General features: G+C 37.6%; 1 protein-coding gene and 1 long non-coding RNA gene across 2 annotated transcripts; one reads left to right on the top strand and one right to left on the bottom strand.

The window, feature by feature from the left end:
- Positions 1 to 3,022: 3,022 nt before the first annotated feature.
- LOC148192760 (uncharacterized) lies at positions 3,023 to 6,711 on the bottom strand. Its single transcript, XM_088099280.1, has 2 exons — positions 6,231 to 6,711; positions 3,023 to 3,111 (listed from the first exon to the last, which is right to left on the bottom strand). Exons 1-2 carry the CDS (start codon positions 6,709 to 6,711, stop codon positions 3,023 to 3,025), a joined length of 570 nt encoding a protein of 189 aa, XP_087955406.1.
- An 8,952-nt stretch (positions 6,712 to 15,663) lies between these two features.
- On the top strand, positions 15,664 to 17,490 carry LOC148192761 (uncharacterized). Its single transcript, XR_015782288.1, has 4 exons — positions 15,664 to 15,954; positions 16,516 to 16,598; positions 16,884 to 16,916; positions 17,111 to 17,490. It is a non-coding gene; the product is annotated as an uncharacterized LOC148192761 (long non-coding RNA).
- Positions 17,491 to 19,273: the final 1,783 nt, after the last annotated feature.

A 19,273-nucleotide genomic window follows, 5' to 3' on the forward strand; every position in this document is an offset into this window, starting at 1 on the left:
CACTTGCACGCACTAGTCTTCTACCTCAGAATCAACCCTTCATTTCTCTCTAACTTCTCTCTAGAAACCCTTAACTTCTCTCTACTGTAATCCTCACGCTTCTTCTCCGATCAACTTGCAGCACCGTAGAAACGTTCACCCAGCTGTAAGCTACCAACTGGACCGAACGGTTTCAGAGGCTGAAACTGGTAAGTCCCCTTTTGTAGTTCGTTCTAGGGTTTCTTGAGAAACTACGTTTTGGCTGCATGCAAGAGTGTAGTCTAAGTTCTTTGATTTTATTATGGCTAGATTTGTTTTGGAAGAGTAAAAGGGACATTGAGGATAGCAAAACGTTAGTTGGACGAAGCCACCAATCTTGCACTTAGGATAAAGTTGCTTACAAATCCGGGTAAGGGAAGCTTATATGTTTAATTTATACTTGCATGTTGTATGATCTGATTTGCATGTATGAAAAGTATGCTGTTTGAGCTGTTATGAACGATCTCTGATATTGAATATGATTTCTGATTTGGTTGAACTGCATGTTGGTTTGATACGTATGGAAAATGGCTGATTTTCTGTAATGTATGAGTTGTTAATGTGATGAATTCCATAAAGTTTGTAAAGTAATATTGGATGTGAATTTATAAAGTATGAATCGTATGAAAAATGTTAAAGTTAAGATAGTTGAAAAATCTGAAACGTAAATCATTACCTATGATAAATTACGCTCGTCACCGTACGGTCTTATACCGTTCGGTTTCCCTGAAAAAGACTTAGAGTTGAATTCTTTCATTTGGGAAGAACTCCGCTCGAGAACGAGCGTCCCCATTTAAATGTCTGAGCGTTCGGTTCAGCTCAGCTGTATATAAATACTTTAAACTTTAACATACGTAACGTTCGGTCTTATACCGAATGTTCGTTCTATATAGCGCTCGGTCTTATACCGAAGCGTTCGTACCAAATAGCGCTCGGTCTTATACCAAGCGTTCGTCTTGATTGGTGCTCAGTCATCTACCTAGCGTTCGCATTAATGAAGTGTTCGGTCTTAGATTGAACGCTCGTCCTTATCTTTGATTCCTTAACGAACGTAAATAGCGTTCGTCCAAATACTTAGTAAATGGATATTGGCGCGTTCGGTCATTGACTGGCAGCCGATCCCTTCCAAATAAAAGGTTCCCAATGTAGTTAAGTATTCTTCTTGATGTATCTTCGTCCAAGTTGAGTTAACCTGACCTCGTGGTACTTAAAATATTCTGAAAATGGTCTTATTATTCTGGAGTCTTTCTGATTGTTAATGGGTTCTTCTAAATCTGGCTTTTAACGTTCGTCCTCTTCCTTCAGAAAGTTGAATGTTTGTCTTTTTAAGAGAGTGGAACATAGAATGAAAATGTTATAAATATGAAATGTTAAGATGTTTGAACGCTATATTAAATGATTATACGATTATGGGTTTTGAACGAGCGTTCCAAGGAGGAACGTCTCAGATATATTAAATATTAAATTTGGTAAAGTATGACTGTGGATAAGTTAGGACTCGCTGTCCATCCTGATGTTCCGTGATACTCATCTTCATGTAGAGGAGGGTAGTCATGTGTGGGAACGGCAGGAGGTCCTTAGTCCATAAGTTAACATGGGCGACGTAAGAACGGACTAACCTCGAGTGGCAGCTGTTGAGTGTATCCCAGTTACCACACCACTCAGGTGCAAGGACGCTTGTAACTACACGGTTTCATACAGTCCGGACGGTCTGTCTTATATATATATATATTTCTATGATATTCTATGTGAAGTTACATGCTGTATGTGTGAATTGAAATGTTAAATATATGTATTAATTGTATGAATTAAATTATATAAGCTTACCCTTTTCGTTTTCTTGTGTTGTCCACTGTTATGTACGTTCGTCCTGTCATTGCAATGATCATCCGTGTGGATGTGAGCAGATGGTGGTGCGTCTCTTGAAGAAATGCTGGAAGAAGAAAATTTGGAAGATGCTAATCTGGTTGAAGTAGAAGTTAAAGCCGAGCCTTAGAGCGCTCGCTAGGTTTTCATTTATTAGTCTTTCAGTATTTGTTATGAACGTTCGGTTAGGATTTTGTAAAACCGTTCGTTATAGTTTAATTTCCTGTTCCTGTGTTACGCTCGTTATTTTGTATTGAAGCCGTTCGGCTCTGGAACTTCAATTATGTATATAAAGACTGCATTGTTTACTGTTAATTGTAATTAATTCTGACTTATGGTAATTACTGTATTTTGGGATGTTACAAGAACAAAAACAATTAAAAAATTTCTTAAATATTGTTTTAAAGAAATTCTAAATTTTAAACAATAGGTACCCAACTATTTTGTATGGGTCCTTTGGGTTAGTTTGAAAATTTGAAATCATTTTACAACCCAAATGTATCTACCACTTGGAACACCATAATGCTTAATTTTACATTTGTTAGATGTATGACCCTTTTTCATACAATAAAAGCATGATACAACATTTGTGTTCCTATAAGTTGTTCCTTTTTCTACCCAAGTTCTACGGGTTCTATGATTGTGTTTATTTTTAATTCTAGGAACATACTTATTTTTAACAACCTTATTTTCATTATTTTTACTACATTCTCCTAAGGTTGTTTGTTCTAGTAGTTTCTTAAAATTTTCACAAGAAACACATTCATCACTACTAGTAAATTTACCCTTTTCAAAAATTAAAACTTTATTTTTCAAATCTTTATTTTCTTCAAAAATATTTTCAAAATTTAATTTTAAATTCTTATTGTAACATCCCAAAATTATACAGTCAGCAACTATATAATAGAATATTAACATGTATTAATATGATAAAGCAATTTTACAATAACAGAGAACAAGTTCAAAATAATGGCCGAACGACCTTACATATACACGTAAACTACGAGCGCTACAAAATAATAAGAACGAACGGTTTACAAAAGAAATACCGAACGTTCAATATTCAAACGCAAGCCAAAAGGAACGCTCGCTCTAAAGCGGCTCGCTACTAAACTAAACTAAAGTATAACCGAACGACCTACTGTTCGGCCTTCACTTCAATTTCTACTAAGTTCTCTTCAGCAAGGATCTCCTCTGCAAGTGTTTCCTCCAAAGATGTATCTCCCTCTGCTCACATCCACACGGATGATCATTGCATTGACAAGACGGACATACATAAACAGACAACACAAAGGAAAGTGCAAGGGTAAGCTTATTGAATTTAATTCAAGTCAAACATACATTTCATACTTATCAATTTCAGCAAGTAAATTCACAACATACACATTCAATTCATCCATTAACTCAATCAAAATCCTGATACTAGACCGACCGTCCGGACTGTATGAATTCTGTGTAGCTACGACGTCCGTGCACCCAGGTGGAAGAGCTGGAATACTCGTCAGCTGCCACCTGAGGTTAGTCCGTTCTGTCCAAGTTACAGTTATGGACTAAGACCTCCTGCCATTCCCACACATGACATACTCCTCTCTACTTGAGAACGAGCACTCACGGAATATCAGGATGAACCGCCAGCTAAGCTTACCACATTCATACTTTACAAATCTCAACTTTCAACCAAGAGTCGTTCCTCCCTGGAACGCTCGTTCAAAACCAACAATCATAATTTCATCTCTTACATCATTCGCACATCTTAATCTTTCATCTTATTCACACTTTCATTCTTAGTTTCACTTCCATAAAAGAACGAACGTCCAGCCCTCTTTGTAATAGAGGACGAACGTTAATACAATACCAAGAGAGGTTCGATCACGAGTAGAATAAAACCGACACAGGTTATTAGATGGACTTCAATACAACTTGAATCAGTTAGATGAACTGACTCTAGTACGATCTGGAAAATACTTAGAATAATTTAAGTTCAATAACTCTGGAACGAATCCAATGGATAGATATATCACAAACTTGTTTAGATAAATAAACCGAACACGAGTTAATTCAGGAGACAAACCGCCAGTCAATGACCGAGCGCGAAAATAGGCATTTAATGAAGTTTTGGACGAACGTCACTGAAGTATTGGACGAACGTTACTAGAACTATTGGACGAACGCTATTTAAATTTATGGACGAACGCTATTTCAATTTAGGACGAACGCTATTACAGCTCGTTGATAATTACGGAAGGAACGAACGTTCGGTATAGGACCGAGCGTCCTTTATAACATACGCATTTGGACGAGCGTTCGGTATAAGACCGAGCGCTTACTTAGGACGTACGCTTTGGGTCGAGACCCATCGCTGATTCAAGATATTTGAAATAGGATTTTTCATAAGTTATAATGTTGAAGTTACATTTTGAACAATATGACTAAGTGTTTGAATATATTCTCAGGCTTCTCAAATTTCTCACACAACACTCAGGATATTTACGTTTGGCCGAACGCTCAAACGTAAGACTAATATAAGAGGGCGTTCGTCCTCCACGCGAATTCTTTCCAAATGAAAGGATTCAGCTTTTTCAGAAAAGTTACAGAGAATACCGAACGGTCAAGGACCGTTCGATAACGAACGTGTGTTATCATACAGATCTCATTTTCAATTTCTCATTTACAGTAAACTCATTTTCCAGTATAACTTTCATACATTTAATTAAGCATATCATATCAAAAATCTATAATGTTCATGCATCATCTCATCATACAGCTCATATTTCAGTTTAATCCAACCATAGAACATTTCATCATTTCCATACAATCAATTCAATATCATATTCATACACCAAAAATCCACTTATCATAAATCATACTTCAAACATCACATAAACGCACATGCAGTACAGAAAATCACATGAATTGAATCTAATAAGCTTCCCTTACCCGGATCCAGTAGTGAACGTTCTAAAAGAGGGTGGTTTTGAATCGTCCAAAGGTGGCTTTCTATTCTCAACGCTCCTCTTAAACTCTTCAACTAAAATTAACAAAAAGAAAACGAAAGAACTGAGTTTGCACCCATGCATGCAGTTGGATCTGAGTTTGTAGGAAATCCAGAAACGATCATCCAGGGGAGACTTACCAGAACGGGAAGTGGTTCGGTCCAAGATGAAGCTCACGGTGCAGTGAACGTTTCTGCGTTTTCTGGAACGAAATTGGAGAAGAGAGTGGTGAGTTGCAGAAGAGAGAAGAGGAAGGGTTCTAGAGAGATGGAGGAGAAAAGAAAAGTCTGAGTGTGGAAGGGAGGAGGTGCGCGTAGAGAGTGGGAGCTTTTTCCAAAAATTTTACTTTTGATCAAATCCCACTTCCAGACGAACGAACGTCTCTCTGGTTGACACCTGCACCCCACCATCCACTTCAGAAACTTCCACTTTGGACAAGTGGCGTGCATGCACGGCTCCGTGGGTGGATTTTAAATGCTCAGAACACGTGGCACGGTGCATTTATGGGAGCAGAGTGGTGACTCATCAGGAAAATAAATGGGACGTCACACTTATTTTCTTCAAGAATATTTTCAAAGTCTGATTTCAAATTTTTATTTTCTTCAGAAATATTTTCAAAATTTAATTTTAAATTTTTGAAATCCTTTTTCAATTTCTGATGGGCTTTATCTAATTTTTCAGATTCTACTATTAAAGCAGCATAAATTTCATGCAATTCATTTTCACTAATTTGACTAGAATTATCAGAATCGCTAGATGTACTTACTTGGCTTCCAGCGTCGTCGTTCACCACTAAACAGATGTTTGCTTCTTCATCTGAGTAGCTTGAATCTGAAATGGTCTCATTGTCGTCTTCCCATGCAATGTATGCCTTCTTTTTCTTGAAGAATCTTTTCTCCTTTTTGTCTTCACCCTTCTTTTGATCTTGGCAGTCTGCTTTTAGATGCCCCTTTTCTCCGCAACCATAGCATCGGTAATTTGAGGAAGATACTGGATTATCTTTCTTTTCGTATCTAAATTTTCCTTTACCTTTAGACTTCATGAACCTGTTGAGCCTTTTTATCATGAGTCTCAATTCTTCTTCTTCGTCTGAGTCTTCATCTTCCGATTTACCTTTGCTTCTTTCAACCTCCGACTTTAACGCCAAACTCTTCTTGTTGTTTTTGGCTTTTGCTTCTTCTTCATCAAGTCTTCCGAGGTCAAGTTCATGCTCTCTCAACTTTCCAAATAATGCAGCCATGGTCATTGTGTTGAGATTTTGTGACTCAGAAATTGCAGTCACTTTTGGTTGCCAAGACCTGTCTAAAGATTTCAAAATTTTTATATTAAGCTCATCAGTATCGAAAGACTTACCTAGTCCAATAAGATGATTTACGATGTTGGTGAAGCGTTTCTGAACATCTACTATTGTTTCCCGTTGCTTCATCCTGAACATCTCGTATTCCTGGATTAAGGAATTCTTTCTAGCTCTCTTAACATCATCTGTACCTTCATGGGTTACTCTTAGTACTTCCCACATTTCTTGTGCAGTTTTACAAATAGAAATCCTGTAAAACTCATCAACAGTTAAAGCAGATGAAATAATATTACGAGCTTTTACATCATTACCAAATTTTTTCTTATCTTGAGCAGTCCATTGGTCACGAGGCTTTGGTTCCTGCATATTGTTAGTTGGAACAAAAGGACCAAATGCAACAACATCCCAAATATCTATATCAATAGATTCCATAAATATTTGCATTCTGACCTTCCAAAATGCGTAATTTTCACCTGTGAATAGTGGTGGTCTATTGATAGAAGCACCCTCTGCGAATGTTTGATACGATCCCGCCATTTGAATGACTATCAAAGCAAGCTCTGATACCAATTGTCAGAGCGGCTGCAGCGGATGGGTTAGCGTGGAACAATAAACCAAGAGGGGGGGTGAATTGGTTCTTACTAAAAACGTGTGCCTTAAAGATTTCTACTCAATTAAACTTACTTAGCAATTAATGATAACAATAAAATAGAGTAAGGTTGAGAGAAATTCGCACAGATGATTTTATCCTGGTTCGGATCTTACCAATCCTACGTCCAGTCGCTTATCTCAAAACAAGATAAACAATTCACTAATCACAAAACAATTACAAACTACAATCACAAAGATACAATTTGTAAGAGTTTAGAAAACACCTCTCTTGATGCCACAAGAGATGAGACAACCACCTCCTTTGAATCTTCACAAAGGATGACCACCTCCTTCGAATGCTTCACGAAGGATGAACCAACTTACACCTCCTTTGAATCTTCACAAAGGATGACCACCTCCTTCGAATGCTTCACGAAGGATGAACTTCCTCTTCCGAACACCTCCTTAGACACACCAAGGATGAATCAGCTATTCCTCTATCACCGTAGCAGTATTTCACCAACTCTACAGACAGAGTTTCCTTAGCTGAGCAAGAGCACACAATTCTCAAGAGTTTCTAAGTATTTGAGCACAAGGGAAGAGTTTCTCTAGTTGGTTGGTTTATTTCTTGAGAGGAAATGAGAGTCTATTTATAGACTCATCCAAAGGCTCTTCCATTTTTCGTTTTCAGCCTTTCTTACTGTGTTAATCGATTATCTTAAGTTGCTAATCGATTAACGCACCAACGGATAGTCCAACGGCTCTAAAAACGGCTAGTTTTTCAAACGGTCACTCTGCTAATCGATTAGTCTGCTCTGCTAATCGATTAGCGCTAATCGATTAGTCTGCTCTGCTAATCGATTAGTCTGCTCTGCTAATCGATTAGTCTGCATTGCTGTGCTTCTCCATTCGTCTCTGGAATAATCGATTAGATACCCCTGCTAATCTTTTAGCATTGCAAATTTTTTTGCTTTTGGTTTATTTTTACATCACTTTTGAATGCATACATAAAACCACTAATTTCCTATGTTCATACAGTTATTACAAAAGTTACAAGTCTTCAAAAGATCATTCTTCATGAGTCTTGGTTGTTCTTGACTTGATTTGGACATCATCAAAACTTCATCTTGATCATTTTGCTAACAATCTCCCCCTTTTTGATGATGATCAAAACCTTCTTGATTTAAAGCTTTTGGTAATAATCTGTATTTAAAACACAACTTAAGGAAGAAACAATTGTTAGTGAACTTAGAAATAAGTTTAAGGCTTTAAATATTTCTCCCCCTTTTTGATCATTATTAAAAAGTGATGTTTAAATTCTCCCCCTAAATTTATTAGAAATTATACTCCCCCTTAATAAAGGCATGTATGCATATGAGCTAAAAATATTTCAAATTTAAAGATTCATTCAAACATGCACAATAGGATATTTAAAGCAAATAATTTTAGGATAAAGAACTTTTAAAACATTGATTGAACATACATTGAACTATATACTATAGGAGCATACAAAAATATGGCTAGTTTTTCAAACCTAAGATATTTCTAAAAATTCTTAGATCTCTTCTAATGTTTACCCCTTTAGATATGCCTCCAACTTCGTAATGAGAATCCTCTAGGTTGTTTCCACATTTTGTTTAGATCTTCATCTTGAGGATTGTCATCATTCTTCACTTCATTTGTTGTCTTCTACAAATCTTCATCATTGCCTGCATGTAATTCAAATGACTCAAGAGGTTTTGCCTCAAGGTCTACAATTTCATCAAAGACAACATGCACACATTCTTCTATTTCAAATGTTTTCCGTTTGAAAACTATATATGCTTTGTATATTAGAAGAAAAAATAAAATAGTTCTATCTACCTTGAAAAAAAAAATTTAATTCTTCTTTTCAAATATTTAGAACTGTGAGACCCTTAATAATTAGTAATGATAGTCTCTGCCACATCACCAGTAATGCACACCACTCAATACTCAGCTATTAAAACCCACTTCCTAATTTGAAACTCCACTGCCAAGTGTCACAAATAGGGGAATTCTGAAAATGCTAGTGGAAGGCAGGTGTCCGTGTATCAGAGGACGTCCGCTTGACTTGGGAAGAAAACTAATTTCTAAAAATCTTCTTCCCACTCTCTGCATGTCACGTTAGAAGTTTCTGAAATCAGAAGTGGGAGTGCAGGTGTCAGCCTGGGAGACGCTCGTCCGTGGGGCGTGGAAATTAACAAAACTTTAGTTTTCGAAAAACTCTCTCACTTGCACGCACTAGTCTTCTACCTCAGAACTCAACCCTTCATTTCTCTCTAACTTCTCTCTAGAAACCCTTAACTTCTCTCTACTGTAATCCTCACGCTTCTTCTCCGATCAACTTGCAGCACCGTAGAAACGTTCACCCAGCTGTAAGCTACCAACTGGACCGAACAGTTTCAGAGGCTGAAACTGGTAAGTCCCCTTTTGTAGTTCGTTCTAGGGTTTCTTGAGAAACTACGTTTTGGCTGCATGCAAGAGTGTAGTCGAAATTTATCGTAATTGTCAGTTAACATTTTGTCCAAGACAACCATCTAGAGCAGATTTTTTGTTGCTGCAATTTTTGTACAACATCTTTTTTTGTATGAATGATGATGGCAATTTTGTTTGTTACCTTTTAACAATTTAGGGACCTTAATGTACATACATGATATCAGGATACAATGATGATTCTATATTCATCTTATTTTGGTTCTGCTTTTACTATATTGCTGTTCAAATTTTAGTTACAGCTTGTTTTTGGTGATGATAGAGTTTTGGAATATTCATTTTTAACCAATTGTAGGGTTTGGGAAGATTTGTTTTTAAGCTGGTCTGTTTATCAGTGGCTGTGACCGTAAATGCCTGTGGTTCCCACGAATTTGGAATGATTGTCCGAAACTGTAGCTACATATATCTATATAAGGTACTTGTATTTTACACTAGTGCAGAAAGGGCTTTTAACGTCTCCCAATAGACGTCCGTCCATAAAAGCCCCAACGTATATAATTGACCGGTGGCATATTAGTAAATAAGTGGAACTCTAGACGTCCGTCCTGGGTCGAGCCGGACGTGTATAATATTATAGACGTCCGGCTTTGGCAGACGGACGTTTAATAGGGTGAACAAGTGAACCCCTGCCAGCCTATGAACGTCCGTCCCTTATCGAGACGGACGTTTATAATGTAATGTACGTCCGTCCTAGGTGACGGACGTTTAATAGGCTGAACAAGTGAACACGTGTCAGCCCTTTGGACGTCCGTCCCTGGCCGAGACGGACGTTGATAATGTTATGAACGTCCGTCCTAGGTGACGGACGTTTAATAGGCTGAACAGTGAAAACCATGTGTAGTCTTTGATTGTCCGTCCCTGGCCGAGACGGACGTTCATAAGGTTATGAACGTCCGTCCTAGGTGACGGACGTTTAATAGGCTGAACAGTGAAAACCATGTGTAGCTTTTTGAACGTCCGTCCCTGGCCGAGACGGACGTTTATAATGTTATGAACGTCCGTCCTAGGTGACGGACGTTTAATAGGCTGAACAGTGAAAACCATGTGTAGTCTTTGAACGTCCGTCCCTGGCCGAGACGGACGTTCATAAGGTTATGAACGTCCGTCCTAGGTGACGGACGTTTAATAGGCTGAACAGTGAAAACCATGTGTAGCTTTTTGAACGTCCGTCCATGGCCGAGACGGACGTTTATAATGTTATGAACGTCCGTCCTAGGTGACGGACATTTAATAGGCTGAACAGTGAAAACCATGTGTAGTCTTTGAACGTCCGTCCCTGGCCGAGACGGACGTTCATAAGGTTATGAACGTCCGTCCTAGGTGACGGACGTTTAATAGGCTGAACAGTGAAAACCATGTGTAGTCTTTGAACGTCCGTCCCTGGCCGAGACGGACGTTCATAAGGTTATGAACGTCCGTCCTTGGTGACGGACGTTTAATAGGCTGAACAGTGAAAACCATGTGTAGCTTTTTGAACGTCCGTCCCTGGCCGAGACGGACGTTTATAATGATATGAACATCCGTCCTAGGTGACGGACGTTTAATAGGCTGACAACTGAACGTTTATAACCTGAACGTTTTCAAGTACCCATGGCAGCCATTAAACGTCCGTGTCAGGGGGACGGACGTCTACGAGGCTGACAATTGAACGTTTCAATTCCCCAAGTAGGGACCTTAGACGTCCGTTCTGGGAGGGCACGGACGTTTATAATATTATAGACGTCCGTCCCCGCATAACGGACGTTTAATGTACTGACATGGTGGTTGGGTATTTAATTCTCTTCAGGTCTTTACACGTCCAGTCTGGAGGGCACGGACGTCTATAATATTATAAACGTCCGTGCCCCGCATACCGGACGTTTAATGTACTGACAGGGTGGTTGGGTATTTAATTCTCTTCAGGTCCTTACACGTCCAATCTGGGGGGCCGGACGTTTATAATATTATAGACGTCCGTGCCCTCCTAGGACGGACGTTTATGGGCTGCCATGGGGAGTTGAAACGTTCAGTTGTTGAGTACAATAGACGTCCGCAACCCAGGACGGACGTTTAAACCCACCCGCGAATATCATTTTTAAATCGTCAAAGACGTCATATTAGTGACGCAACGGATGTCTATAATATTATAGACGTCCGTCCCCCAGCGTGTCGGACGTCTAAGACAATAAATCGTGCTCCCGCGAACCCGTGACCAGTTAACCTTTGGAAACGTGAAAACACTGTTCATCGTCTTCCTCCGCAAAACGCTGCTGCGGCATTGATTTCCAGGTGCGTTTTCTCGTATTTGGACCGTTTAAATTGAGTTTCAATTCGATTACATTGCTCTGTGATGAAATACCTTTGATTTGAACCGATTAAAAATCTTTTTCAGTCGGTTTTTTTGCAGACTCTTGCGTGTTCTTGGGCGGCTTCTTTGACTGTTTTTGGACTGCGTTTTAGGCCGTTCACTCCTCCGTTTTCCTCCTTCTCATTTCGAATCTACTTTTCAGGTTAGCTTGTTGTTTGAAAATTTTTTGTATGCATGTATATGAGTTTTGTGAATGCACGTTCTTTACTGTAAAATGTGACTGTGTAATTGGCTTTTGAATATATCTGTATTAGTTGTGTTATTATAAGTATCAAATCATTGAGTGACACTTAGTTCCCGTTTGAAATTTAAGACAAACGATTAATTTTTTAATCGTTTGTGTTAAATTTTGAATTGTCCGATTGGACAGTTTGAGAAAATTAATTTCCATAATTTGCAATACCATGTCAATTGGAGTTTAAGGATAAGATTGATAAAATTTCGGTTCAGTACTTGTGTTGTTCTCCGGATGCATATTTGATTGTGGTCATCGTTGACTACTCTCATTTCGTGTATTTCGGAGACCAATGCGAAATGCTGCCGAAATCTTATCAATTTTATGATGTAGACTTCAATGCACGTGGCTGAGCAAATTATGAAAATTAGTTTTTTTGAATGGGTAGGGCCTAACCTTGTGAGAGTTAAAACACTTGAACTGATGATTTTACGAACATAGTATGGATCGAAGCTGGATGAAGGAACGTCGCATCAGTGAAGAATATGAGAAGGGTGTTTCGAAGTTCTTGCAATACGTTGAACAAAATGCTAAGTCTGTCAATATGAGCTGTTGGTTGATGGGGATCCCCCACGCATTGTGGCTGTCGGACGAGTGCTTGAGGGAGGGGAGACCATTCATGGTGTTGCCATATTACCCCAGCACGTGCGTGTGACCATTGACGAGGTTCGGGATCCCCAGGCTCAGGTGCCTGTACCCACTCCAGAAATTAACTTTGTGGGGGAGGCCATAGGATCATTTATTGCATGGCCTAGAGCATTGATCATGTCCCACATCGCTACTCCACAGGTATAATGTCTTTTTCCTTGTTTATTTTCATATAATTGTTGACAAAGCTTTGACGTAAATTCTTATCTTCAGTTCACACGTCCTCAGAAGCAGCCAATTCATGATACAGTCATACATGAAGATGATGAGATGGCTGAAGCGGAGGATGATCCTATATCAAAGTTAGTGACAAAATTACCCAGATTGAAGAAAGCATCATTAGAACTATACTGGGATTTGAGGGTATTTGGTCTTCCCCCACATGTGCCAGTTTATATCACATTTTCTGATGCATTGGAGGTGATTGGGGGAGACAGGATGTTGAATATTTCCATCATTCAGCTGTGGTGCATGTAAGATAGTCAATTTGGGCTTTCATATTACTTTATTTACATTGTTATATAGTTTCTAACAACTTAACTTTGTTGTTTTAGGTACATGGACACAATCGTTGTAGACCAAGGTCGGTCTTCCATGTACGGATTTGTTGAACCTCAGACCATTCAACCGTTTGGTAACACACTTCAAAACAGACAAGATTATTTGCAAACATGGATGGATGAGTCAAAAAGAGACGTATACCTTGTGCCATACATTGACGGGTAGGTGTTGTTATATGTGGTCAGTTTATTATTATAGTTTCGTTAATTAGTTGAATAACTATTTGTCCTTCGTGATAGGTCGCACTGGCAGCTGATGGTCATCATTCCCAAACAATGTAAAATTATATTTTTTTGTTCGTTGCACAGGAGGATGAAAAATGAGTTGAGAACCATGCTTCAAGGGTAAGTGTTTCTCCAAAAATGACTTTGAATTTGATGTTCACCTTCAACTTTTATGATAAAATAGTCATATTAATTATACTTTGTGTTTTCATTCTATACAGAGTTATTGGTAAATCTCGTGGTCAACTGGTTCAAATTTTGTATCCAAAGGTTGTAAGTCATTTATAGTTTCTAATTCATTTATGTTATTGAATGATCAAAATTCTTAACTATTTAGTTTGTTATTTTAGTGTAACCAGCAGCTAGATTCATGGGAATGTGGCTTCTATGTGATGTGTTGGATTAAGACCATCATTTGAGCAGTCATTACAGATGACTGGAATGAGGTAATGATGTATACCTTAAATACATTACAAATCATATTCATCTTCAACTATATATGAAACAATAATGAATCTTTGTTGAATTTTGCAGCGCTTCAAGACTACATCGCCTATTACAGAAGACACAATTAAACAGATAAGGCAGGAGTGGACCGCTTATCTTCTGCAAAGATGGAGTTAGGAATAGTTATATTTCTTGTTGAACATTGTTTAGTTTTAGTTTATGTTTTATGTTGATAGTTTGGTAGTGGATTGAATTCCACATTAAGTAGAACTTTGTTTATATATAAAACGCATTTTTATATTATTGCAAAATTGTTCTGGGACATTTTTCTGCTTTTCAGGTGTGGTTTTATTGAAAAAATAAACAAATTTTTAAAAAAAAAATGCCCAGTAGACGTCTGTTAGTGCACAGTCGGACGTCTATAGACGTCTGTCAGTGCACACACGGACGTCCACCCCCCAGCTCCTACCTAAAACATTTCAGCAAGGTAGACGTCTGTCCTGACAAAACGGACGTTTACCTAGACGTCCGTCCTGACAAAACGGACGTTCATGTATACGTCCGTCCAGACAAAACAGACGTTCATGTACACGTCCGTCCTGACACAACGGACGTTTACATAGACGTCCGTCCTGACAAAACGGACGTTCATGTATACGTCCGTGCAGACAAAACGGACGTTCATGTACACGTTCGTCCTGACACAACGGACGTTTACATAGACGTCCGTCCTGACAGAACGGACGTTTACATAGACGTCCGTCCTTACACAACGGACGTCTAAGCGACGTCACCCACATAAACGTCGGGCGTACGGCGGACGTCAAAAGCCTAAAATATCGGACGTCGAAAGCCCTTTATGCACTAGTGTTAGTTTTAAATTCTATATTTGTATGTGTCATTTTCTTGACTAATGCAATGAACTTTGCACACTCAACTGGAGAGACTGTAGTTTATAATTACTTATTTTGTTGTCTTTGTAATTCTGTTTTACTCTTTTGGGTCATAAAATTGAATCTAACTTAGGCTACCATTCAACTTAATGATGTGAAATGGCAAAACTCTAGTACTTTAGCAGCATTCAATTGCTAATGGAAAAGTGTGAACATGAGAAAAAGAAAGACATGATGGTGTATCAAACAGTCTTACAAGATATTTGTTGAGATTCAAGGGTTTGGGAATGCATGTGGAATAAAGCTTAGTGTTAGGGGCATTTGCTTTTGGGGTTTGTGCAATATATTCTACCTTCGACTACGACTTCAATTAACTAACTAAATACCTGTGACTTCAATTAACTAACTAAAGTTGCAACATGCCTCTGATGTGATCGCTGTAGGTGTTCATTTATTGCTTGTCATTTTCTTTTTATATCTGTATGTAACTATGTTTGGTAGGTACTGCTTACTTATTGCACTGGAAACTGAGACTGCATTGATGTAGAATTTAAAACTTCTTCATTCAACTGGATTAATTATAATCTATCATTCATATGATTCACAACCAAGGTGTTTCACTTTGAATTTCTATGGAGTTGCTACTGTGCTTTAATTTATATTACAGGATGACTTATGTAGGATTGTAGTAGAAAATGTTGTTTAATGGTCAGTACAAATATATTGCTTGTAGACTCATGATGACAAACACCTTAAAACAGTAAAAGAATATCATCAAGGTATATATAGGTTTCCCAAATCCATGAATGTAACCACCTCAATCTGTTCTGGCAAGATTTGATTGGGTAAGCAGTGATCAAGGGATAGTAATTTCCATAACCACTTAGTTAAGGACCTATTGTTGCACAACACTTTTAACACAGGAAAGAGAAACGAAAAGAGTTGCCTACATTTTGTAAGTAAGTTTGTATTCTGAATAAGAAACGGTTTTCCCAATCACAAATAATTAGTCTGAAATTATTAATTTTATTAGAACACAGGACAGATGAAGAGATATAACCCATCACCAATAAACTGAACTTATACATTTTAATATACTAAAATGCATCTGTTTTCCCTAATAAGGGTGGGGGATCATTCTGCTTGGAAGACTAAATATGAAAAATCATATGTAAATTATATAATAAGATTTTTACTCTTACAATATCCTGTCAATTGTGATGATGGCAGGATGCCAAGAAGCATTTGATCCAGAGAATTCAGAATTTAGATGACAAAATGCTCAAGCAGATTAATTTGGCCCGGTCAACAAAGGATGAGGTGCGTCCTTTCGTCACATAAAAATTTATGCTGGTATTGGCATCAAAGAAGATTTCCTGACAAAAATTTAAAATGCTCTTGCGTACATTCCTTTTCTATTTACCATTGAGCTGGTGCTTACTTATTAATTCTTTCCAATCAAATGGATCAACTATTCTTTTTAAGTTACTGACTTTGGAACTCAGTTTTGATGGATATCAATGTTAGTGAATACTGTGGTAGTTACAGCAAAACCCTTCATTGGGCTGTCGTCTCATCCCTATTAGTGACCACTAATGAAGCTGCTCACATGCATGTCATCTGATTTATTCTTATTCATTATACTTAGTACTTTATAAATCTTGAATTTTGGTTAGTAGTGGAAGATCATGTTCTGTAAATATTAGATATGCTCCATACTTTCCCTCCTTCTATACCTCTTCTGGGAGCATGATAGTTTCTATTGAGGGCAAAACATTCAACATTTTTTTTAAGTAAACTCTATATTCTGCCATAGACCAGTTACCGTATCTTTACAATTGCTCACAATATACACCTTTTGACCATACAACTTCAAAACAGGTATATTGATTCTCTTCAATAAATTCAATCATAATTTTTAGCCTGAGGACTTGGGTTTCTTGCAACAAACAGTGGAACAAATGGTATGTAATGTGTTCACTTTCTTGTTTTGGCCAGTTGATTGCCATCATGGTTGTCTTGCTAGAATAGACATATGATGATGGATATTTAGGAGTTCGGATTGATTATTTGATTTTCATTTGAACGAAAATATCTAATCTAAGTTGTCACAAAATAATGTTTGTGTTTTCCCCCATATTGGTTGGTTGTTTTATTAGACACTATCTATATTGTGCCTGTGATCATGCATGTACTTGTGTGCATCAAATTTTGAATTATTCTTATGTTGTATTGTTATGCCTTTTCAGGATGAAAGGTTGACTACATTGAGTTCTAAGCAGGTAAACTTTTTCCTGTCCTTGTTGAATATCTAATTCTTAAAAATTTTATTTATTTTTATTTGGAACATCTCATCCTTGTGTAAATATTGAAGTGCTAGAATTATTTGGTTGGTATGCATTTAAGATCTTAGTATTAAAATAGTTACACTGTTGGTACACTTAAAGAAAATACTGATTTAGTGGTGTGGTTGTAGGATTATGCAAATTATGGATTGGCATATCTTATTGACTTTGTACATGGAAAAGGCCAGAAAATGCCTGAAATTTTGCAGGTTGGAGTTTATTTCTTATATTTGTTAGTTCTGATCATACTCATTTGTTGTTTGTCACACTCAAATTTCCTTATAATTTGCTGCTGAATATGCAAATATATTATTATATATGGTCTGGAGACTGGATTATCACTCATCTGCGAGAGTTTTGAAGTAACAAGGAGAAACCTATATTAGCATGAAATATTTATTGCTAACTTTTAGCTTCCAGTATTACAACACCTTATTCAGATCATGTTCTTGTGTGGCGTACTTTCTAGTTTTATCTTTTGCGCTCTTGTTGAGATGATGATATGATGTTAATTAGTAAATATTCAGCAGGAGCAACTGAAAATGTAACATCCCAAAATATAGTAATTACCATAAATCAGAATTAATTACAATTAACAGTAAAATAAACAGTCTTTTTATACTTAAGTGAAGTTCCAGAGCCGAACGGCTTCAATACACAAGAAACGCGCATTAACGCATACAGATGAAGTCTAAAACGAACGGCTTAAGTGCAAATATACAAGAGTTTAGGACGAACGGTTTTAACAAAATATTTAACCGAACGTCAAAATAACCTAACATTTACAACCTAACATCTACGAGCGCTCTAAGGCTCGGCCTTTACTTCTACTTCAACAAGATTAGCGTCTTCCAAATTTTCTTCTTCCAGCATTTCTTCAAGAGACGGACCACCATCTGCTCACATCCACACGGATGATCATTGCAAAACAGGACGAACGTACATGGACAGTTTGACAATACAAGGAAAAACGAAAGGGTAAGCTTATAATATTTAATTCATACAAACCACACATACAAATACACATACATTTAACATTTCAATTTACACATACAGCAAGTAACTTAACATGTAATAACCTAGAAATATATATATATATATATATATATATATATATAAGACAGACCGTCCGGACTGTATGAACCATGTAGTTACAAGCGTCCTTGCACCCGAGTGGTGTAGTAACTGATACACTCTCACAGCTGCCACTCGAGGTTAGTCCGTTCTTACGTCGCCCATGTTAACTTATGGACTAAGGACCTCCTGCCGTTCCCACACATGACTACCCTCTTCTACATGAAGATGAGCATCACGGAACATCAGGATGGACAGCGAGTCTTAACTTATCCATGTTCATACTTTACCAAATTTAATAGTTAACATATCTGAGACGTTCCTCCTTGGAACGCTCGTTCAAATTCCATACTCGTATAACCATTTAATATAGTGTTCAAACATCTTAACATTTCATATTTATCACATTTTCCTTCTAAGTTCCACTCTCTTAAAATGACGAACGTTCAACCTTTTGAAAGAAGAGGACGAACGTTAAAAACCAGATTTAGAATAACCTATTAAAATCAAAAAGACTCCAGAATAATAAGACAAATTTCAGAATATTTTAAGTACCAAGAGGTCGGATTAACGCAACTGGGACGAAGGTACATCAAAGGAATATTTAACTACATTGGGAACCTTTTATTTAAGAGGGATCGGCTGCCAGTCAATGACCGAATGCGCCAATATCCATTTACTAAGTATTTGGACGAACGCTATTTACGTTCGTTAAGGAATCAAAGATACGGACGAGCGTTCAATCTAAGACCGAACACTTCATTAATGCGAACGCTAGGTAGATGACCGAGCACCAATCATGACGAACGCTTGGTATGAGACCGAGCGCTATTTAGGACGAACGCTTTGGTATAAGACCGAGCGCTATATAGAACGAACGTTCGGTATAAGACCGAACGTTACGTATTTTAAATTTCAAAGTTATTTTTATACAGCTGAGCTGAACCGAACACTCAGACATTCAAATGGGGACGCTCGTTCTCGAGCGGAGCTCTTTCCAAATGAAAGAATTCCCTTCTAAGTTATTTCCAGGGAAAACCGAACGGTATAAGACCGTATGGTGACGAGCGTATTATATCATAGGTAATGATTTAAGTTTCAGATTTTTCAACCTTAACAGATTTCCAGATTTCAACATTTCAACTCATACTTTATGCTTCCTATGATTTTCAAATTTATAAACTTTATAATCCTTCATTTCCAAATTAATTCACATTCAA

Source organism: Vigna umbellata, chromosome 9 (genome assembly GCF_029865625.1).
Source record: "Vigna umbellata cultivar VRB3 chromosome 9, Vumbellata_1.0, whole genome shotgun sequence".
Taxonomy (NCBI): domain Eukaryota; kingdom Viridiplantae; phylum Streptophyta; class Magnoliopsida; order Fabales; family Fabaceae; genus Vigna; species Vigna umbellata.

What these genes read in the sequence shown, in the direction of transcription:
- LOC148192760 (XM_088099280.1), bottom strand. Translation starts at nt 6,711, where the DNA reads ATGGCGGGATCGTATCAAACATTCGCAGAGGGTGCTTCTATCAATAGA. An exon ending in AAATCATCTTATTGGACTAG is followed by an intron (nt 3,112 to 6,230) that starts GTAAGTCTTTCG and finishes GGATGTGAGCAG; the next exon opens with AGGGAGATACATCTTTGGAG.